At 43.0% G+C, this 26,188-nt stretch overlaps 1 protein-coding gene across 8 annotated transcripts in view; it reads right to left on the bottom strand.

Annotated features, from left to right (window-relative positions):
• PDE4D (phosphodiesterase 4D) overlaps nucleotides 1–26,188 on the bottom strand; it is a 606,101-nt gene that overhangs the window by 164,426 nt on the left and 415,487 nt on the right. The window contains exon 1 of one of the 8 annotated variants that reach the window (XM_077936357.1): nucleotides 18,207–18,438. The exons of the other annotated variants lie outside the window; for them this stretch is intronic. Within the exon in view, the coding sequence (XP_077792483.1) occupies nucleotides 18,207–18,289 (83 nt within the window). The 5' untranslated portion in view covers nucleotides 18,290–18,438. Of the gene's footprint in view, nucleotides 1–18,206; nucleotides 18,439–26,188 lie in introns of those variants that run through there. 8 annotated transcript variants of the gene reach the window in all.

Raw genomic sequence — 26,188 nt, 5'->3', positions numbered from 1 at the left:
AAGGCATCCCTGTTCATACTATCAACAATGAGCCAGAAGTTTGCTGACCAGGACCCCACAGGAGGAATTAAGGAGCAGGAAGGTAACCAAGGAGGTTCAGATGACCACTATGTTTGATTCCCACTACCCTGCTCTTCAACAAGTTTCTTATAAAAACTAGATGGCAGGCACCATCTTAAGCTTCCTGGTATATAGGACAGATGGCTCTTCTAAGATGCACGTAGATCATCTAAAAACAAGGAAACTGCCCTTCCTGTTTCAGAACAACTGTTTCACTAACTGATGAATTAACTAAAGCCCAAACAATCAAACAATTAAGACTGCCTCCCCAAATGTGGTGCCATTCAAATGTTGCTGAACTGCAACCCCCATCATACTTATTGACCTTTGGGATGATGCAAGTCCAACTACATCTGGTGGGCACCAGCTTTGGAAGGCTTCTTGAACTGGAATGGCAACGCCTACTGTCTTCCTGTGAAAAAAGTACAAGCCACAACCCAGCGAATTTGCAGAGTGTTCAATTAAGCTTGACAGGAGGAATGATGTTCTTTTCCCATCGCAACTGGTATGTATGTTATTTATAACTGGAGAATGGTTCAGACTATATTTCTAAGCTCCACACTTTGCCAAAGAAGTCTTCCTGAAGTGCAAGCGAAGTCTTGCCTGAGAATCTGACCCTGGCAAAGGGACAAAGCCAGACAGAGAGGGCAGCCAACTGCAACCTATGCTAATGAGCCAGGCAGAGGTTATGCCAGCTTGAATTAAGCATTAAGACAGATGTAACACAGAACATGCATCTTGGGGGTATAAAGAGAGTGTGCTCCAGATCTTTCTTCCATTACCATTAAAAAAAAAAAGACTTTGGAAAATCATGTTGAGTTTTCTGTGGTGAGATGTCGACCCTGGCATCCTCTGAGAATAGCTACTGCAGATGAATGGCCCCACAGTGGGTTTTCTGGGAATCCAGACTGAGATTGGGGCTGAGGAATTGGAACAGCAGGACCATGGGAAGCCAGCAGGAGGCTAGCTCAAGTTGATGAGGTCACTCTTGGAGGAACCTAAAACACAGAAGGTATCAGGCATACCAGTGCTATTGTACTAGAAAAAACAGTGCTGGAACTCACCTTGAACACCTCCTTTGTTCTCTTACAATGGCACCCACCCGAGAGGAGCCAGAACTGAGTTCTGGAGAGTTCTGGCTGGGGGGAAAAAAGCCTTGAAGTGCGCCTCACAAGACTGGCAAGGTTGGGCAACTGCCAGGACTCCATGACCAGCAAAGGAAGGGCCTGCCAAAGCAATGGGGCTGCCATCCTCACTTTGCCTAGAACAGCTAAGGTCAGAAGATATGCGAGAGAATGCTCCGTTTGTACACCTCAGTTCTCCAAATTTGCGGAGCCCTAGAGGAAGTGCCTAACCCTAGAAAAGCGCTTTCGTCATCATTTCATTATTACTATTAAATGTATTTATAGCTTGCCTTTTTCCAAGTTGGGACTCAAACTGGCTTCCAACATTTGCCATCTTTCCATAGGGCCTGCAAGACGGAGCTGTTCCGCCTGACCTTTGGCTTAGACTCACTCTGACCCCTTATATGGGATTTGGTATATAAATTTTCCCTTGGCTTTTTTGCTGGTCCATGTAGGACCAGCATGGATAGCTGGATCGGTGAATATCTGATGTTTCCTCCCTTTATGGTCTTGATTTATGGGCTACTACTAAAGTCAGGCTGCATTTTAAGCTGTATTTTAAGACGTATTTTAAGACGTATTTTAATTAACTGTTTGTTTGTTGTTGTTGTTTGTTTGTTTGTTTTCTATTACATTTTATTGTAATTCATACTTGGTGTTAGCCGTCCTGAGCCAGGGAGGGTGGGGGTATAAATTATTATTATTATTATTATTATTATTATTATTATTATTATTATTATTGGAAAACATCATTATAGAATACAAAGTATTAAAAACAAACTAGCTAAAATACATCAAGACACATTAAGAACCAGCAATTAAAATCCAGTTTGCCCTGACAGCAGCCCAATGATAAGCATCCTCTGCACCTTAGCTTTCAAAGGTCTGTCTGAAGAGAAAGGTCTTAGTCAGCCAGTGGAAACAAAACAAAGGAGGAGCCAACCTAACCTCGCTTTAGAGGGAATGCCACAATATGAGAGCAGCCACAGAAAAGGCTGTTTCGTATCACCAACAACTGTGCTACTGATGTGATGGGACTGAGAGAAGGTGCTCACCTGAGGACCTTAGCACCTGGGGAGGTTTGTATAGGGACATATGATCATTCAGGTAGCCTAGCTATGTCCCTCCAGATACTGCTTGATCCCCATCAGCTCCAGTATGGCCAGTGGTCAAAGGGAACGAGAGCAGTACAGTCATACCTCATGTTGCATCCGCTTCAGGTTATGTTTTCCAAGTTGCATCCTGCAGCAACCTGGAAGTATTGGAACGGTTACTTCTGGGTTTCACTGCTCTCGCAAGCGCAGAAGCGCTAAATCGAGCTTCACACATGCGCAGAAGCACTAAATCATGCCGCGCACGTGCGCAGAAATGGCACTTCTGGATGCAAACGCTTTGAGTTGCAGACGTGCCTCTGGGACGGATTACGTCCGCAACCCGAGGTTCCACTGTAGTTCAACAAGGAACGACTTGTGATCCCTAGCCCTGTAAGCCTTCCAAATTCCTGGAGCAGAGAATGGAGGGTTTTAGAAAGGCAGGTGGAAACAGTCTACACAGAAGTGCTGTGGGAGGATTTCAAAACTGATAATCTTGCAAGAATGCACCAAGGAAATCTGTCAGGAAGTCCAATTCCACAGCACCCACCATTTCCCCACTGCCTGCAGCATCGTGTGAAAAAGTTGTGTGTGAATGAGAGTTACGTGCGTGTGGTAGACATTATTCAATTAACTGAGGCCGAGCTCAGTGGTACCCAGGCTACAGGAAAGGGAGCTCAGTGCTAGGGACATGCCTCTTACACTTTTAAAAAGGCAGAACACCAATCAGTTGGTGAGGGAGCCACAGTTCAAGGGCAGAGCATATACTTTGAGTACATAAAGCAGGTACAAGTATTTGCAAAGGCACAAAGCTTAATGGATGACCTTGGGGCAGTCACTGTTTCTCATCTTAAACTGGCCTGTTGTGAGAACGAGGGAGTGGGGGAGAGAATTGCATACCATGCACTCCACCTTGAGCTTGCTAGAGGAAGGACAGGCTAAAAAATATAAAATAAACCCATGTACTAATCGCAAGCTCATTCGCTGAGAGGATTCTTACGTAGTCCTAAGAGTGGGAGAGAGGTATCAGCAAGTTCAGGGGAGCGCCATGATTTACAGAATGTGTGTGTGGTGTACCTCCATCTGCAAAAAATAAAGGAAGGCTGCCCAATGAGGACTGGGCTGCTTAGTGAATGCTGACTGACCTTTGTCCGGTGGAGGCAGGGAAGAAATCTGTTGATCAATACATACACAAATACATGCAGCAGCAGCTGCATGTAACCTAATATCCTATTTATTAGGATCAATTAACAGCCACAGAATAGATGTTTATAGAATAAATTCAACTTGTAAAACACACTGAGCTTTAACAAAAGATCCTCAGCCAGCTTAATTGCAACATTTAGCTTTTTATTAGAAATGCAAACTATCTCACACAGAAATATTGCCAGTTAGGCTGCTGGTGTGAAGCAAGAACTCCATCAAAGAAAAAGAAGAAAGGCTCCCGCCCCTACTTGATCATTTCCCTTATTACCTGACTGCTTCTGTGCCAGCCCTTTGCCAAACTGGTACCCTTCAGATTGGCAAAGGCTGCTCCATGTCAATCTGACACAAACATCAACGCTTAATTATGACCCTAGTCACTTGCCAGAGGAGAGATAATCCATCTGTTATCCTGGCTCTTCAGCAGATGACATCATTGGTTGTCAGGAGCAAGTCAGCAGTAAACTACCCCAAGCCAGTTGGTGTTAACTCTTTATTAACAAAAACAGGAGCTGCACAGGAGCGCCAGGCCTAATGAGCGCACCATTCATCTCTGGCAGGTCTTGCCCCCATGAAGCAGTTGCTGAGACTGAAGGTACCCACCTCCTTACAGCTGCCTAAGCCATGTCCTCTCCAGGGTCGGCCCTCCACCACCGTAATCTGAGACTGTGCCTGAGTGAAGCTAACTTCTCCTCCACCCTCTTCATGCCTCTCCTGGTTCTGGGAGACCAATGGGGTGGGGAAGACTCCCTGGTTTCTTCACCAGCCAGACTCATCTCTGCCACTTTGCATCCGGCCTCTCCTGGTCTTTTCTCTCCCAGCTCACTAAGCCCTTCAGCTGCTCTTCCCAAGTCTTCTCTCTCTGAGCCATCATCCTTCATACCCTCCAACATTTCTCCAATAAAAATAGGGACGTCCCATTCCAGAATGATAATTTTTCTATTTATACCTCACACATCTTACTGGGTTGTCCCAGCCACTCTGGACAGCTTCCAACACATCATAACAACAACAACAACAACAACATTAAACAATTAAAAAACCTTCCCTATACAGGATTGCCTTCAGACAGCTCAGAGGTTGGATAATTCTGCTTCCGGGTTGGCGCGTCTGGCTAATGGCGGATTCCCTCCGAGCTCCGGAGGGAATCGGCTCAGCAGGGGATCGGGTCTTACCGTGCCGGCGACACGGGGACCCTCACAAACCACGTACACGGGGTACGTGGACATGGTGACTCGGCGGGCATCGTAAGCGCCCCCCCGACCCGTGAAAGAGCCTTTTTAAAGGCTAAGGATCGGGTGCCTGGGAGCGGCGTGGTGCTGTGAGTCTTCTGCTACCCCTGCCGAGCGAAGCCGCATGCCATTCTTCAGTCAGCGCTAACTTCTTCCTGCTAAATTTGGACTTAAAACTAAGAGTAACAACCCGTGAGTAATTTGAAAATTGGATTATAAATTTTTTTCGGTTTGGATTTGGTACGAACGGAGGAGATGAAAAAAAAGGGAAGTCCGTCTCCTCCATATTGTTAACAGTGCAAGCAAGGATTTGACAACTAAAGTTGCGGGAAAATTTGTGAGATTGGATAAAAAATACAAACCTCACGGATTTAAAAGACCTAAGTTAAGGTGCTGGAGGACAAGAGATTATTTTGTTTGAAATTAAGTATCACCCTACTCAAGCCCGGGAGCAACCCGAGTTAAGAGCCTGCTGAGACATAGATACTTTTGACAGCTGTCAAACTAGCTGTCAAAGTTGAAAGAACTGAAAATTGAAACTTTAACCGATTAAATCGCTACAAAATATTACAAATAAGGAAAGATCGACACAAACAAGTCTGACTTTTGGATCGGAGAGGGAAAGATCACTAAAACCAGAATCCCTCTAGAGGGGACTCTTGGACATTGCAAGAATGGAACTAAAACAAGGAATACAGGAAATACGTGCTGGCTTGAAGGAGCTGATCTCTCTTGTGGGAAAATTGATACAGAGGAATGAGAAAGGCCTTGTTTTGTCTACGAGCCCACCAGACCCGAAGCTATCTGAAAATACACTAACTGACTTGGAAAGGGACTCGTTGGTTAAAACACAGGCAGCTGGACAAGGGAAAGAACCCAAGATTGAGGAGGAAAAGACACCTGCCAAGCAAAAGGAGCTGAAGGAAGGGAAGGCTGAGACACCATATAAAGGAGAGGAGAGACCAAGATCTGCTAAGAAGAAACCTAAACTGACCAAGGTGAAAACAGGGCTATTTGGGACATATAGATTTATGAAACAGTGTTGGAATATGGGACATAAGCAAACAGGCCTAACTGAAAGAATCACCGCCAACATTGAGAAAACAAGTCTTCGATCCTGGGAGTTAAGCATGAGAAACTTTCGAAGAAATCGGCTGAAAGGAACTGTGAGAGATTTGCGCGCCTCAGACGTGAGATCACCAGGCTAGAAAGATGGACTAAATGTATTTTGATTAAGGATTGAAATCGGGGGAGAAGGGTGGGACTTAACAGTCCGAAGGGGGTTGAAGTTCTTTTTTTTTTTACCTTTTGATTTTTATAGAATAAAGAATATTTCATAAGAATGGGGAATCCGTGGGAGGGAAAGGGTGGCAATTTTAGGAAAGGTATCTTTTTTTTTCTTTTTTTAGAAACATGCTTATATTCTTTTTTGCTCTTTTATTCTTATATAGAGGATTAAGGGATATACGTTAATAAAATGCTAGCACAACAATGAACTAAAGTATAATTTTATAATTAAATGAATTTAATCAAACTAGGGTTAAGTAATTTTAAATAAAATAAGGTACAGGATGTCTAGGGGAAAAACTTGCTAGAATAAATAAACTGGAGTTGGGAAACAATAGGAGGAGACGTGGGGAAGTCCTGAAAAGAAGTTATTGAAAATAAGTGGGAAGAGGTGAACCTCTTTTTCTTTTTTTTCTTTTTTTGGATGTAAGTTTCTATGTTCCTGAGTTTTGATTCTTAATGTAACCTTTTTGGAAAATTAATAAAGATTATTTAAAAACAAAAAACAAAAACAGAATGATAATTTTTCTATTTATACCTCACACATCTTACTGGGTTGTCCCAGCCACTCTGGACAGCTTCCAACACATCATAACAACAACAACAACATTAAACAATTAAAAAACCTTCCCTATACAGGATTGCCTTCAGACAGCTCAGAGGTTGGATAATTCTGTACCTTCCAACATTTCTTCAATGAAAATAGGGACATCCTAAGGAAAAGTGGGACATTCTGGGATCAAATCAGAAACCAGGATAGCTTCTCTAAATCAGGGATGTCCCTGGAAAATAGGGACATTTGGAGGGTCTGATCCTTTAGGGGTTCCCCAGCCGGTTCCTTCCACCACTCCTCTGTGTCTAAGCAGTCCAAGACATTGGTATTGCTGGGGGGGGGGGTGAGATCCTGGAGCTGTGTTACCCTACATTTCCCTTTCACTATGCCTGTTTGTCCACCGAGAGTTGTGAACGCTGGAGTGTGTTATTTCTCGATGCTGGAGCATTGTGAGACCTTTGGAACAAGGGGCAGGCTGAACAAGGCTGTGGCCCGATGTACCTCCAGGATGAGCTTCAGTTACCAGCCTTTCAAGTGAAACTTGAACCTGCTCTCTGGTGGTTCATACAGTAAAAGACGGCTGGCAACAGCATGAACGGATGGATGTGTTTTTGAAAGAGAGATCTGATCACAGCATGCTCCATTTGGCTAACGCAACAGAGGAAGTAAATGCACCATCTGTGTCATATTAAATAACACGCCCGCACATCAACAATTAGCAATATTTTGCCATATTTCGATTTGACGAATGTCAGTAATAAACCCACTGAGCCCAGTTTTCCCTCCTCTGGCAATATTTTATTTTAAAAATTCAAGTAGGTTTCAAGGACAGTCCGGTTCCACTGGAATTTTTTTTTTTTTACTGTGATGGGTAGTATAGAGTGAGTAGTCTTTCACCCCTCCCTTTGGGCGCATCTATTAGCGTCAGGAATGAATGTGTACATGGGTGGGAATTTTCCAAGCAATAAGCCCACACACCCAAAAACTGGTTGAGAAAAGGAAAGCCTGAAGTTCCCAGCCCAGGCTCTATCAGGGACTAATGTCAAGGGAAGATAAAAAAGGTAACCCATATTAGTTTACAGCAGAGAGGGGTAACATTTGCCTCTCCCCGCCCCCGGAGATGTTATTGGACTTCAATTTGCATCATGCAAGTAAGTTGGCTTGAAAGTTTTGTATGAGGGACCTCACCATCATGCACGCGATCCATATACAGTGGTACCTCGGGTTAAGTACTTAATTTGTTCCGGAAGTTCGTTCTTAACCTGAAACTGTTCTTAACCTGAAGCACCGCTTAAGCTAATGGGGCCTCCTGCTGCTGCCGCGCCGCTGGAGCACGATTTCTGTTCTCATCCTGAAGCAAAGTTCTTAACCTGAAGCACTATTTCTGGCTTAGCGGAGTCTGTAACCTGAAGCATATGTAACCTGAAGCGTATGTAACCTGAGATACCACAGTAGTTTGCCACTATACCGCATTTATTTATTTTCATAAAATGTAGAAAAAACCCTCAAATTGGTTTACGAAGAGAATAAAATAAACTTATCAGTAAAAATAGTTAAAAGCAATTATTTAAAATATTCAAAAAAATAGCAATAAACTAAGAATAAAACACACAACAGCATTCTACGTATCTGGGCAGGTTTGTCTAAACAAAAATGTTTTTAGCAGGCGCCAAAAGATTATAGTGAAGGCACCTGCCTGATACCAATAAGCAGGCAGTTCGAAAGTGTAGGTGCTGCCACACTAAAAGTTTGGTTCATTTCAAATGATATCCGTGTTTGCAACATACGCAGTTTCTGGATCAGCACATCAGAGTGGAGACTTTGCTAGGAGTCTGCAAAGCTGCTTATTCCATATTATTATGTCTGGTATCAATAGTAATACCAAGATATGTGCAGAAAGCACTCAAAGCATGTCACATTTCTTATCTCAGCCAGCTCCACCACCTGCAGGGAAGAAATGTATTCTGAGCCTCATATTACAGACAAAACAGTGGAGGATTGAGGCTACCCACTGATTTATGCCTAAATTGAGATTTTAAAGAGTTACTCTGAGCTCATGCTCTTAACCAATGCACTACACCAACTCTTGAGTCTTTATTTAGCTAAACAGCTGCATTATACATCTGGAACTAGGGAGTGGGCATTTTTAATATATATGCTGCTTTAATCAACCAAGAATAGTACCTACAAGTTTAAATAGTTATTCTTCATGGTAGACACTCCCTGGTCACTGCTGCACTGTTGAGAAAAGCAGCAATTTAAATGCAAGTACTGTGCACCTCTCGAAATTAGCTACTAATGACTTCTATCAGCATTATACTACTGTACTGTATACCAGCAGCTGGGAAGCAACAGTGCAATCTCATTCATGTTTACTCAGAAGAAAGTCCCACTAGTTCCTATTGAGCTTACTCCCAGGTAAGTGGATACAGGATTGGAGCCTTAATGGTTTTGGTCACTTTCACAATGACCAGTGCTAACCAAACATTACAAAGCACCCCAGTTGACTCAGTTTTCCACTTTTATCCACGCAGCCCCTAGAAATTATGTTACAGTACATGCTGAACTCGTGTCAACATGTTTACCTAATGTATTGGGTATCAGGTCTGATGTTTGCTCTATTTATAGCAGCCTTGTTATTGAAGTGAAAGTCATAAACAGAGCTTTCACATCTAAAACAAAAAAATATTTGAAGGTAGGAGGAAAAAATGAAAAAAAAATCACAATCAGTATTTATTTCTCTAAAGCAAGTTTGTACTTTGGACTTTGTATGGTCCCTATCCATTCTGAAAGACACTCAAATGTCCTACAAAAGAGCACCAGAGTTTCATTATGTTATACCAACCTATTCTTTTAGGGATCAGATCCAACAAATATTTTAGAGCTCCTCCTTGATGTTCTTTATCCACACTAGCCACTGAACCTAACAGCAGGTGTAGATAAAAATATGTTAGATAAAAACACCCCATTCCCACACTACATTCCTGCCACATTCCCAAATTTCTTATCTTTACCCCCCCCCCCCCGTTAAGAGACACACAGCTGGGTGTCCATGAAACACACAATACTTTTTAAAAAGGCCTTTTAAAGTCCTTTCCTTCTGCCAATCAAACATTTCCTCTTATTTCAAACAACGACGTATTTGTCAAAGGTCTGCTACCCATTTCTAGAGGTGCAGCAAAGTTTATAGATGGTCCCTGAGTTGTGCTGGAAAGAGGTGATTACATTTCTTAGCTATCACAGCTCAGAGAAAAATTAATTGAAATGTCACTTGCATTTTTGTAACATCGAGGCAAACTGCCTTGCAGCAAGGGATTGTTTTCTTCAGGGTTTCAAATATTCCAGACACTTGCCAATACAACCAAGGATCCTTCTAGGGGGTGAGCACAATTTTAATTAAAGCAAAGCAGTTTCCAAGGAGGTGGAGGGAACTAGAAAACATTGTAGTCTAAATCAGAGCTATCATGCTCAAATGGCTTACTGGGCCAAGCTGCACAAGGCTCTACAATCGTCATTTTGCACCAAACTCCCCTGCGCTCATTCTGATGAGGAAAGGCACCAGCAAAGTGACTGCTGCTAAACTACACCTTGCTTGCCAAAATCCCTTCACCCACACAACTGCCAGCCTCCCTCACCGGAGCCTCACCTACACTCCTCAGCTGAACTCCTCTTCAACTGAGCCTCCTTCTCACAAGCCACTGCTGGACCTCCAAAATCCTCTCACATGCCAGAGGCCACTAGCACTTTCAACTATGTCCAAATAATGTCAAGAGATGGCACTTTATCTACATACCTTGAGGTTTGCATTGCTAATTTAAATGGAATAGAGGAGACATATCTAGACATAAGCCAGGACACAGGTGGCGCTGTGGGTTAAACCACAGAGCCTAGGACTTGCCGATCAGAAGCTCGGCGGTTCGAATCCCCGCGACGGGGTAAGCTCCCGTTGCTCGGTCCCTGCTCCTGCCAACCTAGCAGTTCGAAAGCACAACAAAGTGCAAGTAGATAAATAGGTACCGCTCCGGCGGGAAGGTAAACGGTGTTTCCGTGCGCTGCTCTGGTTCACCAGAAGCGGCTTAGTCATGCCACATGACCCAGAAGCTGTACATCGGCTCCCTCGGCCAATAAAGCGAGATGAGCACCGCAACCCCAGAGTTGGCCATGAGTGGACCTGATGGTCAGGGGTCCCTTTACCTTTATCTGGACATAAAAAAGTGCCCAAAAGGAATCAGACCATTGGCTCCATCTAGCTCACACTGACAGGCAGCAGCTCTCTAGGGGCAGACTGAAGACATTTCCAGACTACCTGGAGATGCACCTGTATGCAAAGCAGGTGCTGCTCAACTGAGCTATGACCTTTCTCCCAGGTATGGAGGTATAATAATCAGCAGTGTAGTAGGAGAGGAATGCAAGAGAGCACAGTTCTGAAACCTATTTGATTATACCCAGTCCCTTAAAAAAAAAAATGTTTAGGAGTACTCTCATTGTGATTCAAGAAAATCACCATTTTATAGTTCAAATCGGGAAAAATAAATACAGTAAATGGACAAAAGTACAAAGATTCACAAAATGTTTAGAGGTATGCGTCCCCCCAGAAGAAATCACTGATTATACCTCAGCCCAATATTTATGCCTGAGAAGCAAGTTCCATCCAGTTCAGTGGGACTTAAAGCTTTGTACAAGTGTGTAAAGTTGCAATCCTGCACCACAAGCCTATCTATGAATGCTTAAAGGTAAAGGTAAAGGGACCCCTAACCATTAGGTCCAGTGCTTACTTGGCTGTTATTAGGAGTATGTTATTAGCAAGAAAAAGTAAATCCAAGGTTTTTGAACACCACAAACAGACTATGTGATGCAAGAACTGGGTGTCACTGCTAAAGAAATTTCAAGATGAACATTATTATGCAGCAAAGATCCGCCTGCTCCTTAAGAACTGGAAAATTTGCAACACAATTTTGTTTTCCACAAATGCACAAAGTTATTTATACTTTCTTGCCCTAGTTTGGATTCCACCTCGCACAGGGATTCCCTCCTCCCCTTTCCCCTTCCTGGTTTGTACAATTATAGCTTGCTGTGAAATGTGAATTGGGAAAATTGTGGTTTTCACTCACTAGGAATAAATTACCTGTAAAGCATAAAACTAGAAACCATAGTTTGAATGTGGTTTGCAAAGCATGGTTTGGAAACAATCTTGGTTAGCCCTCATTATAGTTTCCTCATGCCACAGCAAACTATGGTTACACAAACCGGGAAAGGGAAGGGAGGGATCCCTGTCTGAGAGGGGATGAGACAGTGCCTGAGCCAACAAAATATTCCCAATCAGGAACCGTGTAGTCTGAACTGAGTATTTGTCTTGTTTTCTTCCATTGGAGATGCAATATAAATAGAGTACTTGTTTCTGTAAATAGTTTTTTGTGCTTATCTTTGCATACATACAGATTTTCTCCCTCTGACTGTGAAGTTTTCACATATTCTGTTTTAAGTGCAATTCTGATACCTATACCTTAGTACCACAGCTGGTACAAAGCAGATTGTTTCCATACAAATTCTTCAAGAAATCACAACACTTAGGCAATAAGCCGTGGACTAATGATGGAAAAAGCAACCTGTAATTTAAATAACATAAGGTCTGCAATATGAAAATATGTACTAATTAGGTATTAGTTAAACTTAGGAATGAAACAGCGCTACTGAAACAGACCAAAGGCTTGCCTAGTCCATAGTAGGCAAACAGAGGTCTACATACCCTCCAACATTTCTCCGATGAAAGCAGGGACATCCTATTCCATAATAATTATAATTTTGTTATTTATACCCTGCCTATCTGACTGGGTCGCCCCAACCACTCTGGGTGGCTTCCAACATACAAAAGCATAATAAAACATTAAACATTTTTTAAAAAAACTTTTCTATACAAGGCTGCTTTCAGATGTCTTCCCAAGGTTGTATAGTTACTTATCTCCTTGGCTCATGGGTCACATAACTCCATAACCTCCAACATATTTCCGATGAAAATAGGGACATCCTACCACACCCTCCAATATTTCTCTGATAATAGGGGTGTTCTGAGGAAAAGCAGGACATTCTGGTATCAGATCAGAAACTGGGACGACTTCTGCAAATCCAGGACTGTCCCTGGAAAATAGGGACACTTGGCGGGTCTGAGTCTATGGGATAAGAAACCCATGAGAATGAAATGAGCCCTCTGGAGGGGGTCTTCTAGCAACTCTCAAGGAGGTGACCACTAACAGTTGGGAAATGAAATAAGGCCGCTGCTGCCACTGCTCCAAAGATAGTGTTTTCTATTGATTGGGAGACTCTTTGAGAACAAGGAAATATAGAAATTTCTAAATTCTAGCACTTAAAAAAAAAAAAAGCTGTCTAACAAGAACCTTTTAGCTTTCAGATTGCTGATGGCAGTTGAGTCCATAGAGGACCAAAGGACCAAAACTAATCTGAAGCAGGCAGATTGTTTAAGTCCATTAGTTATATCTGTGGCTCAGAGCAGCTGGAAAATGGATTGTTAAGATGCCAGAAGAAAACAGCCCTCCCTCCAAAAAAGGAACTTGGAGGAGAAGGGGTGAGCATGAACTGGCCTGCTCAGTAAGCACCCTGGGAGGGAAGAGTATGATTGGAGAGGGATTTGCTGTTAGGTTCAAAGCTCCTTCCCTCCACTTCACAACAAATAATCCTGTCTCCAGAACTAGCCCTCTTAAAGCATTCTCTATACGAGTTAATGAAACACAAGGCATTGGGTGCTGGGAACTATGATTTTCCAGGGTTCTAAAACATGCATCTTAAAAAGCAAAGTCATCACCTTGCTAATAAAGGCCCGTATAGTTAAAGCTATGATTTTCCCAGTAGTGATGTATGGAAGTGAGAGCTGGGCCATAAAGAAAGCTGATCGCCGAATAATTGATGCTTTTGAATTATGGTGCTGGAGGAGACTCTTGAGAGTCCCGTGGACTGCAAGAAGATCAAACCTATCCATTCTAAAAGAAATCAGCCCTGAGTGCTCACTGGAAGGACAGATCCTGAAGCTGAGGCTCCAATACTTTGGCCACCTCATGAGAAGAGAAGACTCCCTGGGAAAGACCCGGATGTTGGGAAAGATGGAGGGCACAAGGAGAAGGGGACGACAGAGGATGAGATGGTTGGACAGTGTTCTTGAAGCTACCAACATGAGTTTGACCAAACTGCAGGAGGCAGTAGAAAACAGGAGTGCCTGGCGTGCTCTGGTCCATGGGGTCACGAAGAGTCGGACACGACTGAACAACAACAACAACAACAACAACAAAGCATGCAGGGATCCTCTAGGGGAGGAGGAGGAGGAGGTGGTGTAGTGGTTAGAGTGTTGGATTTCACCCTGGGAGACCAGGGTTCAAATCCCCACCCAGCCATGAAACTCACTGAGTGGCCTTGGGCCTGCCGCTGCCTCTCAGCCTAACCTACCTCACAGGATTGTTATGAGGAAGGGGAGAACCACATACACCACCTCGAGCTCCTTGGAGAAAATAAAGGTAAAGGTAAAGGTACCCCTGCCTGTACGGGCCAGTCGTGTCCGACTCTAGGGTTGCGCGCTCATCTCGCTCAAGAGGCCGGGAGCCAGCGCCGTCCGAAGACACTTCCGGGTCACGTGGCCAGCGTGACGAAGCAGCAGCTGGCGAGCCAGCACCAGCGCCGCACACGGAAATGCCGTTTACCTTCCCGCTATAAAGCGGTACCTATTTATCTACTTGCACTTAGGGGTGCTTTTGAACTGCTAGGTTGGCAGGCGCTGGGACCGAACGACGGGAGCTCACTCCGCCGCGGGGATTCGAACCGCCGACCTTACGATCAGCAGGTCCTAGGCACTGAGGTTTTACCCACAGCGCCACCCGCGTCCATTTTCCTTGGAGAAAATGGTGGGCTATAAATGAAACCAACAATAAATAAAAATAATACAAGATTAGGAGGCTCCCCACTTCACAACCTACGGAGGTGATCAACGGTACTATGAGTGGGTGGAGCCTCCCACAGTTATCTCACCATAAAATGCTCACATTTGGGGCTGGCAGCCCTCTAATAAATACAAAGTTCAGCAGGCAATGACCTCAGAGCGCAGGGAGAGGAAATTATGTCCTCCATCCCTCTCCCCCAAGGCCTGAATAGCGCTACAAGGCTCCCTTTCCATGCTGACTGGGGCCATGAGAAATAAACCCTTCTTTCAGAGTGGGGATACACAGCAACATTTTGCTGCAGTTCCCACTTCTTCAGTATGAGAACAAGCTCTAGTATCTCTTGCCATTGAGTTTAGCAAGGCTTTTATGCATTGTAAGATGCAAGGCTTGATGCCCTTTTGCTTACTCTCGAATCTCTTTTCAAGTAACAGAATACCCCAGAGCAAAAGAGGAAAGTAGATCAGCTCCGAAAGCCAACTATTGTGATATGTTAATTTTTAGAAGTTTATTGATACTGACACTGTCATTAGATATTTCAGTGACGTGGAGAGAACTGTGAGTTGACGAAGGCAATGTTCTTGGGTTACAGGGAAGCAAAATATTCTGCCACAGATCTCAAAACATAACCCAAAGGATGAATGAAAGAAAAGAGTCTACAAAATTATATAAAAGTTCCAGTTCCTGCATCTCATTTTCAGCCATGAAGTACACTTAATAATTTGTCTATTTGCAGTTAATGAAATACAGTTTTCTCTAAATTCTGCACTATGTCCACACCCTGCTCAAGCAACACCTCTGGTAAAGTCTAAAAACCTAAAAAAAAAAAACCCCGAATACACTTGATAGACTGTGTTACATTCAAGGACAAAATTCAAATTTGAATACGAATGGTGATTTAACACTGTAATCTCTGGAGAGGAGAATGCATGGATTATTGGTCCAGAGGGTATCTTCTAACTCTGCCTGCCTGCTTACCTAGCTACCATATTCTGTATTTTCTTCAAGTAGTCCGAGGAAAAGTAGATTAGTCTCTCCCCAGCCTGCTTTATCCTCATGACAACCCTGTGAGGTAGGCTAGGCTGAGAGACTATAACCAGCTCAAGCTTCACCCAGTGAGCTTCGTGGCCAAATGGGTATTGACCCTCAGTCATACGCCAACTATACTATACTACACTATGCTGGCTTTGCAATTTCTCAATAGTTGCATCAATTAATATACACTCTGACCTGAGTCCAGGGATCCCAGCATGCAGCACCAGGGGGCATGCTTGCTGCTACATGCCAGATTTTCCTGGCCAGTCAGCACTCCTGGGTAGCTCTCTCTTCCCTCAACCCTGCCATCCAAACAATTGAGTGATGCTGTCACAGCTAAAAGTACCAAACAAACTGACAAACTGTAATCCAGCAATGAGAAATCTACACAGATTTGGGTGCTGTTTGCTTTTTACTTTTTTTTTCTTTCTGTAAAGAACCCATTTCGATAAGTGCTTTCCATATTGCACATTATTCTTGGACTGGGATAAATACAGTGGTATTAATTCGTTCCGGAGGTCCATTCTTAACCTGAAACTGTTCTTAACCTGAGGTGCCACTTTACCTAATGGGGCCTCCTGCTGCCACCGCCCGATTTCTGTTCTCATCATGAAGCAAAGTTCTTAACCCGAGGTAATATTTCTGGGTTAGTGGAGTCTGTAACCTGAAGCGTCTGTAACCTGAAGCGTATGTAACTTGAAGTGTCTGTAACCCAAGGTACCACTGTACACAGGATTTTTCTGCATCTAAACACATATCAGCTAGCATATTTTCTGAAAACAAATCATTTTCATGAAAGTGAAAAGCCTATCTGACAGCGCCGAAAAAAGGAAGGGGGGGAGAAGCACCCTACCCTTTCATACCTGCAATAAACAAGAACTGATATTATATATATTTAATTTGAATTTGTTTTGCTAAATCATGGAAGAAGAACAAAAAGCCAAGGAAAAAGTAATTATGTATTAATACCTTTCTTTCATCAGATACGTTGTATTACAAAATTATAACGTGCATTCATTTGGCTAATGTGTACGGTCACAAGTAATACAAACATCTGACAGGTAAATTATCCATTTCCAACTATGAACATGTTATAAATGGCTTTTGAAACAGACTTTCATTATTATTATTATTTTGTACTTGAGTTTAGTGGTACGTGAGCTGTGTTTGTGTAATAATATTTATAATGTGTGTTTTTTGGGTGGTGGTGGGGAAATCATTTGCAGGAAAGTTAAAAACCTGCCTGATGCTGAGAAAAAACAGTAGCCCAACAGTGCAACCCAATATATACCATATTTTTCGCTCTATAAGACGCACCAGACCATAAGACGCACCTAGTTTTTGGAGGAGGAAAACAAGAAAAAAATATTCTGAATCTCAGAAGCCAGAACAACAAGAGGGATTGCTGCACAGCGAAAGCAGCAATCCCTCTTGCTATTCTGGCTTCTGGGATAGCTGCACAGCCTGCATTCACTCCATAAGACGCACACACATTTCCCCTTACTTTTTAGGAGGGGAAAAGTGAGTCTTATAGAGCAAAAAATACGGTAACTTCTGAGTCCAGTGGGTGCCCCTTCCAGGTAACTGAGTAAAGGATTGCAACTTACATGTTTCATGGTATTGTCAAAACAAGGAAGGGCTATATGCATGCATATTAAGTAAAAAAAAGATGGGTAAGTTTGTTTGTTTGTTTTTTAAAAAGTTGTGTTATGTGAATGTGTTTCCACACAAAAAAATGTGCTTCCCTACAGGATTAGATGGAATTAAACCAACAAAGCAGACTGGAAAACTATCATCAATAAGCATCTCAACAAATACCCATTAATGACACATTTTGCTATTTGGGTTCCCACCCCCATCCTAAAGAATGGCTGTAGTGCATTTTCTTTTGTTTTCTTTCACTTGCAGAACACAGAAAGGAATATTATTGTCCAACATGAAAGTGCATAGTGCAACCCTAATCATGTCTACTATATGGTAGGTTCGTGTCCTATAGGATTCCATGGGGCTTACTCCCAAATAAGTGGAATTAGGACTTATGCACTTACTTGGAAGTAAGACACATTGCTTTCTGCAGGATAACTGTAACCGGTGCTTTTTTTTCTCTTAAAAAAAATGTTTAGGGGTACTCTCATTTTGACTCAAGAAAATCCCCATTTTATAGTTCAAATTGGGAAAAATAAATACAGTAAATGGACAAAAATACAAAGATTCACAATGTTTAGGGGTATGCATACCCCGCGTACCCCCAGAAAAAAAGCACTGACTGTACCCTGACAAACTTCAAAATCAATCCCAGTCTCAGAAGTGCCAAATTCAGTTGCTACTAAACAGCATTTGACACAGATCACTGAATAACCAAATTCAGCAATTTGCCAGCTTCCATTTAAATGCGTTTGTTTTTTGCTTTGAAATGTTCATGCAGGTTTTCCCCATTCTAAGTTGTTAATTCAAGTGTGATACACTTATGTCAGAGTAATCTCCTAAACTTTTAATCTGCTCATTTAGAAGGCTAGCATTCAAAGGCTAGCATGCAAAAGACGTACCGAGTGAAATGCTTGCTACGAGTGCAACTGAAATTTGATCAGAAATCCCCATTTCGCTACGCGCTGCGGGCCTGAGACAAAACTATAGATAGACGGGACTGTCAACAACATCAACCCACAGCAGGCAAGTTCAGATACCTGTACGACTTCAAGAAAAGAAACTTCTTCTTGTTGTTCCTTGGAGGGGCAGCTATTCCCAGTGGTTCCCAGACAAAGGCCATTTACAGGCTGCAAACAATCCCCGACTAATGTGCAGAGAGACCCGGCCACGGAGCTGGAGGTGCGTCACACTAATGAGAAAATTACTTGTAGCTCTCTGACGAAATGCCTTTCCTTGGGCTGTGCTTTCGGCAGTGCTGAGAGCATGCACAAGGTAGAAAGGATAACCAAGATTTCCTGCAGCGTGACACTTGCCCTGAGCAAGAACACTGGCTGCATTCAGGGGCCTTATCTCATTACTGAAGGGAGAAACTCTCCTAGTAAAGCTGTTTATAAATATAGCACCGATTAGGAGAGAGCAAGTGGCGTGTTGCTGAGAAGTTACACAGAGTGCAGGAGCAAAGCACCGATGTAGTTAACAGTCCCTTTGTTCCTCACTATACACTTAACATGGCCCCCGTTTTCCTTCAATAACATATGAATGTGTTCAGGGTGAAATCAAGCAAAGGTGAAAAACATGCAGTGAGTATCCAGTTGGCATCTAGGCAAATATTGTATTTATTCATTACATTAAAAGAAAACCCCATACTTCTTCCAAGAAAGCAGAATGGTACATAAGGTCCCTCTCCCCATTTTATCTTCACAACAACCTTGTGGGGGTGGGGGTCAGTTTGAGAGATAACAACCAGCCTAAGGTCACCATCCATCAAACTTCGTGGCTGAATAAGATATGGGAATGAACCCCATTCTCCCAAGCCTAACACTCTAATTCGGGGGTTTCCCAAACTTGGGTTGCTAGCTGTTTTTGGACTACAACTCCCATCATCCCTAGCTAGCAGGACAAGTGGTCAAGGATGATGGGAATTGTAGTCCAAAACAGCTGGAGACCCCAAGTTTGGGAAACAGTGCCATCTAATTCAGCCTCTCTCAACCTTGGGTCCTTAGATGTTGTTGAACTACAACTCCCATCAATCCTAACCAGCATGGCCAGTGGTCAAGGATGATGGGAGCGGTAATTCAAGAACATCTGGGCACCCAAGGCCGAGAAAGCCTTCTCTAATGCAGTGTTTCCCAACCTTGGGCCTCCAGCTGTTTTTGAACTACAATTCCCATCATCCCTGACCACTGGTCTTGCTAGCTAGGGATGATGGGAGTTGTAGTTCAAAAACAGCTGGAGGCCCAAGGTTGGGAAACACTGCTCTAATGCAGTGTTTCCCAACCTTGTGCCTCCAGCTGTTTTTGGACTACAATTCCCATCATCCCTTGCCACTGGTCTTGCTAGTCAGGGATGATGGGAGTTGTAGTTCAAAAACAGCTGGAGGCACAAGGTTGGGAAACACTGCTCTAATGTCTACCCACAGTGGCTCTCATTCAATAAAATTAACTCAAGCTTGCTCACATGGCAGTCATTCATTACCCGGAAACCCATTCCTTCCTTCCCTGCATGTGATGGAAGGTGCACAACTCTCCCATCTGCCTGCCTGATGCTTCTCTTTAAAAGATGCATGGAAGGATTGAGGACCAGCCGCAGCTCAGTGGCAAAGTGCTCGCTTTGCACACAGAAGGTCCCAGGTTCAATCCTCGGCCTCTCCAGGTAGGGTGGAGACTGTCCTGTCTGAAACCCTGGACAGCTGCTGCCGGTCAGTGTCGTCTTCTTCTTCTTTGGCAATCACTCGGAGCCGAGTAAGATTGTCTTCCATAAACACGGTTTTAACAATGAGTCCGTAAGTAACTGTGGAGGCCAATTCTGGATCCACACGTCCTTCCACAGTGGGGACATTGGTTTCCAGGTGGGAGTTGATCACGGTGTGGATCTGCCAAGCGTGTCTTCCTCTTAGCACGTTTCTCCCCTGTGTCCTAAGTTTGAGTGTCTTCATAGCCCATGACACCTTTGGTAAAGGCTGTTCTCCAACTGGAGCACTCACAGGCCAGTGTTTCCCAGTTGTCAGTGTTTATACTACATTTTTTTAGATTTGCCTTGAGACAGTCTTTAAACCTCTTTCGTTGACCACCAGCATTACGTTTTCCATTTTTAAGTTCGGAATAGAGTAGTTGATTTGGAAGACGATAATCAAGCATCCGCACAACACGACCAGTCCAATGAAGTTGATGTTGAAGAATCATTGCTTCTTCTGGTGATCTTTGCTTCTTCCAGGACTAAGCTAGACCAAGGATCTGACTCAGAATGGCAGCTTCCTGTGTGTGTGTACACCTCTCCTCAAAGTATTCTTTTGTATGGCCAATGGAGCTGCTTCACACCATCAGCCCAATGTCCCCCACCACATGTAAATGATTTTTAGTTGGTAAACGTAGGAACCAACTGCTTCTCTCTCCACCTCAATTCTGGTTCCCCTCTCCATTTTCAAAGAGGCATTCGCTGTACGTAAGGAAGCAGCTCCTGTTCCAATGGGGCATAATGATTTGTGAGGCAACAGCCGTTCCAGAGAGTGCCTCCGACATGTAGATTATTTTCAGCCCTTTTGGCAGCTTTTTCATCCAGAACCCTTTGTGCCTTTCTCTGATTACAGTGAATGACTTTGACAACTCCACTCAGCTTACTGCAAAGCTAGATACAAGAAACACTCTCCTTTTGCAGGTGATGGGGCTCTGGGATACTTAAACACGGTTCTTAAAGGCCCAGAGCGCATTTTCAGACACAAGTCATGGTGGGTTGGAATCAGACTGAAAGTAGGCGTGTGTGCCATGTATAAACGTCCTTCATTCAAATTGTAGCAAAACAGTGAATTAGAGGGAGCACTGTAGAGGCACAGAGCTAAATAAGGAACTGATGTTATAGTCATTTGCCTTTTATTTTATTTTTTAAAACAGTGTTGCAGAGTAGGCCATTAAAAGTAATTGCACTTTGAGGATTAAAATTTAGAAGTCCAAAATCGGCAACCAATTTTGACAGGAGAAAGGCCATAGCTCAGTGGCAGAGCACATGTTTGGCATGCAAAGGATTCCAAGTTTAATCCCTTGTTAAATCGATACCTGTCATGTCTAGTTAAAAGAACCAGGCAGAAGGGGATGGGAAAGATCCCTGTCTGAGACCCTGAAAAGCCACTGACGTTGGGTGACAGCATCAAAGGGACTCAGCTGATCGGCACTGACATCGAGGCACCCTCAGTTGTGCTAGGGAGTTCCTAGGGGGGGAACGCCATGCAGCTGGTCTCTGTAGGAGTCACTGTCAGGAAGTCCCGCTTGCAAATGAAGAATTCACTGGGAGCTCAATTTAAGCGCCTGATTGTTCTGTGCCCTTACCTGCCCAACACCTGAGGTCACATGTGATGCCAAGCATGAACCAGGTGGGCGTGGTTTGAGGAAAACAGCCTCGTGAGCCACTGAGGTTTTCACGTTTGAAGTTTTACTGTAGTTTTATAATTTGTTGGAAGTCGCCCAGAGTGGCTGGGGCAACCCAGTCAGATGGGTGGGGTATAAAAAGTATTGTTATCATCATCATCATCATCATCACCATCAGTATACCTGAAGGAGCATCTCCACCCCCATTGTTTAGCCCGGACACTGAGGTCCAGTTCTGAGGGCCTTCTGGTGGTTCCCTCACTGTGAGAAGTGAAGCTGCCGAGAACCAGGCAGGGGGCCTTCTGGGTAGTGGCGCCCGCCCTGTGGAATGCCGTCCCTTCAGATGTGAGGGAAATAAACAACTATCTGACTTTAAGAAAACATCTGAAGGCAACCCTGTTTAGGAAAGTTTTTAATGCTTGATGTTTTATCGTGTTTTTAATATTCTGTTGAAAAACCCAGCCAGATGGGTGGGGTATGTATGTATGTACAGTGGTACCTCGGGTTAAGAACTTAATTCGTTCCGGAGGTCGGTACTTAACCTGAAACTGTTCTTAACCTGAAGACCACTTTAGCTAATGGGGCCCCCTGCTGCCGCCGCACCACCACCATTCAATTTCTGTTCTCATCCTGAAGCAAAGTTCTTAACCCAAGGTACTATTTCTGGGTTAGCGGAGTCTGTAACCTGCAGCGTATGTAACCCGAGGTACCACTGTATGTATGTATGTATGTATGTATGTATGTATGTATAAATAAATAAGTACTACTACTACTACTACTACTACTACCATCATCCCTATTTTCATTGGAGAAATGATGGGGGGTATGGGCCCAGAGATTGGAGGTTTCACCACCCCTGATCTAGAGGGAAGCAAACTCCACATGTTTCCATATTTGAATGCAGCCACAATTACCACTTGAAATATTCAAGGGCACACAACAAACAGGCCAGTTTCAATGGGCCACAGCCCTGGTCATGGGACTGAGTCTCCTGAACTCTGACCAGACCACACCTTCAAGCACCAAGATGGAGAAAGTGCTGGAGGAATATGTTCTTAAAACAGGACTTACCGTAAACCCTTGTTCTCCTCAGCATACCTGCCTTTTGCTGTGTGGTAAATCATGCACTGCCAATACAGTGGTGCCTCGCAAGACGAAAAGAATCCGTTCCGCAATTCTTTTCTTCTAGCGGTTTTTTCGTCTTTCAAAGCATTGGCGGCTAAGCGGATTAGCGCTATTAGCGATTTAGCGCTATTAGCGGCTTAGCAGGCTTAGCGGCTAAGCTGTTAAAAGGCTATTAACAGCTTAGCGGCTTTGAAAAAGGGGGGGGGGAAGCAAAAAAAATAAATGGCGAGACTCGCAAGACGTTTTCATCTTGCGAAGCAAGCCCATAGGGAACTTTGTCTTGCGAAGCGCCTCCTAAACGGAAAACCCTTTCGTCTAGCGGGTTTTCCGTCTTGCAAGGCATTCGTCTTGCGGGGCACCACTGTAATGAGCTTCTCCTTGAGTAACGCATCTCCACACACCAGAGCTAGGCACCCGGAATTTGCAGGTGGAGCAAGGTGATTCCTATTCTTCGTTTGAATAAAACTCAATTGTATTTTACATTGTTATATAACATTTTGCTGCTGCACAGGTGCTAAACAATGGTGCTTCTAATTTCAGAGAAATCTTTTTGTTTTCTAGAGACACTATTTACCTCCCAAGTCTCACAATATTAATTTCACTGATTTACATATTATCATAAAACTAAACAGAATGAATACCAAACCAATATGAACAAAAGATTTTGCATTCAAGCCACAGTGGCTATATAATTGCTATGTCAGCTATCACAACGCCAATTTGCAATATATATTTGTTTTCAAAATTAATTTAGCAAGCCTCGCTGAACAATGCAAACCTTAAAAGCATCAAACAAAGTTAATTTCAATTTTTATACCATGGCAACTGTTTCCCTTCCTGTTCCAACGTGTGCTTAAATCAATTAGCACAACAAATCTCAATGTGGTGGAAGGAAAATAAAAACCTATTACCATTAAGATTATGGCCAAATAAATGTAAACCCTTGGTCTGGAATTATTTTATTTATTTATTTAAGAGTATTTATCAATTGGTTAATATTCTGAAAATCTCTAAGTGGTGCACATATTTTTTTTAAAAAAAAATCATTAAAATTCAGTCTAAAAACATTAAAACAGGCATATAAAAGATACCAAAGAATTAAAACACAAAGTAAGGGGTTCACACACATAAAATAGTCCATTCTTTTGGATGAAGGAAAGCCTGGGCTAGCATTCAAAGACAGTATGCAAAAGATGCACCAAGTGAACCGCTTTGGAGTGCAACTGAAATTTGATATGAAATCCCCCATTTCGCTACGCGCTACAGGCCTGAGATGAAACTTTACAAGAGGTCTGAAGCCCAGGTTCAAACAACATGCTAAGACAAACCATGGCTTAGCTCAGTGCAGTACAGTAGCAAAATGATAAGGGATCTTTTCTAGATCCTACAAGTTCACATGAGGCCATGACGGTCTTGCTTTGCATGATATGCATACCAGGCCAGCAAGTGGTGCAAAGTCACCTGGTGAACTTCTTGGTTGAGTGGGAATTTAAACCTGTGTCTCCCTATTCCTACTCTAACCACTACAAAACACTGGCCTTCACGCATACCCAAGACATACACATCTCCCCGCAAACCCATGCAGACATGCAGCTGGAATGGCCGCTCTACACACAGAGTCTCACAACAACTTCCTAAACAAGGTTTATCGCTGTTGCTCACTGCTGATGGTTGACAATGTTTGCTTCACGTGACATTAGCAGGCAAGCAGCATCTTTTGGCAAATGTGGAAAGAGGGCACAACTGCTGCTCTGCATCCTATTAATGGCTCCTCAAGACAAAGCTGTTTTTCCCTCTCTGTTTTTAGCTGATGGTGATCATCCAAGGACAATCCGCATCTCAAAAAACACAGAGGAAGCCTAATTTTAGTTCCGATGGAATAGAAGAGCTTTAGCAAATGATGAGCAGGCACCTTGACGCGTTTCAGGATAAGAAGAAGAAGAAGAAGAAGAGAAGAGTTTGGATTTGATATCCCGCCTTTCACTTTCAAAGTGGACTTGGTCCAAGAGGGAAAGCTACAAGGCAGCAAATATTTCCTGTAACACTTTCTCTGTTGTTTTCCAGGAGGCTTCAAATACAAAAGCAGAATCGCTCTGCAACAGATTTCCTCCAATGTGCCCTTCTAAGATGGCTTGAACTACAACATCCATCAGTCTCAAGCAGCATGACCAGTGCAGTCCAAAAGATTGTGAGGGCACTAGGTTGGGGAAGGCTGTTCTGAACTCATAAAAGCTACATCCATAAAATTGTTCCCAGGATTATTAGGGGTTGCACACAGTTGGCCTCAGCTTGGCTCATGGGACAATAACAATAACAATAATTATTGTTATTGTTATGGCTCATGGGACTGATTCTCTGATGTGTAACATGCAGAGAAATTGAAAGAAACTTAAATTGACAGATTTGTCCATCCCTTCGCCAGGAGATCAAGGGAGCTCCTGTCTGATAATTGAGGTAGGAGCTAGATGTGAAATAGATGTGAGCTATCCATTTCATTCAAGAAAAACTGGAGTTGCTTTGCCATCAAATGGTAAAGTATCGTGATCAAAAAATGTAAAACAGGGTGAAAGTTGTTAAGATCTAAAAGGATGGATTACAAAACAGTCTCTTTAAGAACCACCAGAACTCACCTTCTTCCACCTTCTGAGATCCAGTTTGCTAATTCTGAATGAACAAACCAGGATGGGCCAAGATCATTAAGTACAAATGGTGGATCTCACAAATCCAAGAATCTAGCCCACCTTCTTAGGCGGGACAAACTGAAAATATCCATCAAGGATTGAGTAGAGGAAGCCCCAGTAGCCACAATGACCAATTCTAAAACACACACACACATCTGAGAGATTTTTCTCCAAATAGTTCATTACTTTGCATACATCCCAATGCCCAGTATGACCCTCTAAGCATTCAAGATATGTATATTTAGTCACATAGAAAATGGAGCAGAATATACTGTCCTACCTGTTTGTTGCAACCAATGAAATAAATGTTTTTGAACTTACCTGAAAAGAAAAAGAAGTTTGTTATTGTTTTAGAACCAAAAACAGTTGTTCTACAGCACATAACAGAGCAGACTTTGCTGATGCAGTTTAGTCAGCAGAGTATAAACTGAGATCTCATCAGACAGCAGGGCCACTTAATCGCTGTGTACATCAAAACAATTCCCCCCCAAATCAACCAATCAGCTACAGCTAAAAATATAGAGAATTTCATTTGTATGGTTTACTCATTAGCTGGGACTGATGCAAGCTAACTTGATGAAATCAGTAAGTATCTCACACAGACCAAATGCATAAAGTATAAATGAATATTAACAAGTCCACTTTGTAATATAAATATCTATCTAAATGAACTTATTTTTATCACATTTGCTGATGCCACAAATCCCAAGAAAGGCAACCATATTTAATTATTCAGATATCAGCAACCCTCTTGTTACTGTGAAATGGCATAAAACAAAATTCAATACATTAAAAATCTGTCCAGATCCCATAACAAAATGAAACCAGTGAAGGCCAAAAACTAATCAAACCAGA

This window comes from Podarcis muralis, chromosome 11 (assembly GCF_964188315.1).
Source record: "Podarcis muralis chromosome 11, rPodMur119.hap1.1, whole genome shotgun sequence".
Taxonomy (NCBI): domain Eukaryota; kingdom Metazoa; phylum Chordata; class Lepidosauria; order Squamata; family Lacertidae; genus Podarcis; species Podarcis muralis.
Note: the sequence above shows the minus strand (reverse complement) of the source record. Positions and strands in the feature narration are given on the sequence as shown.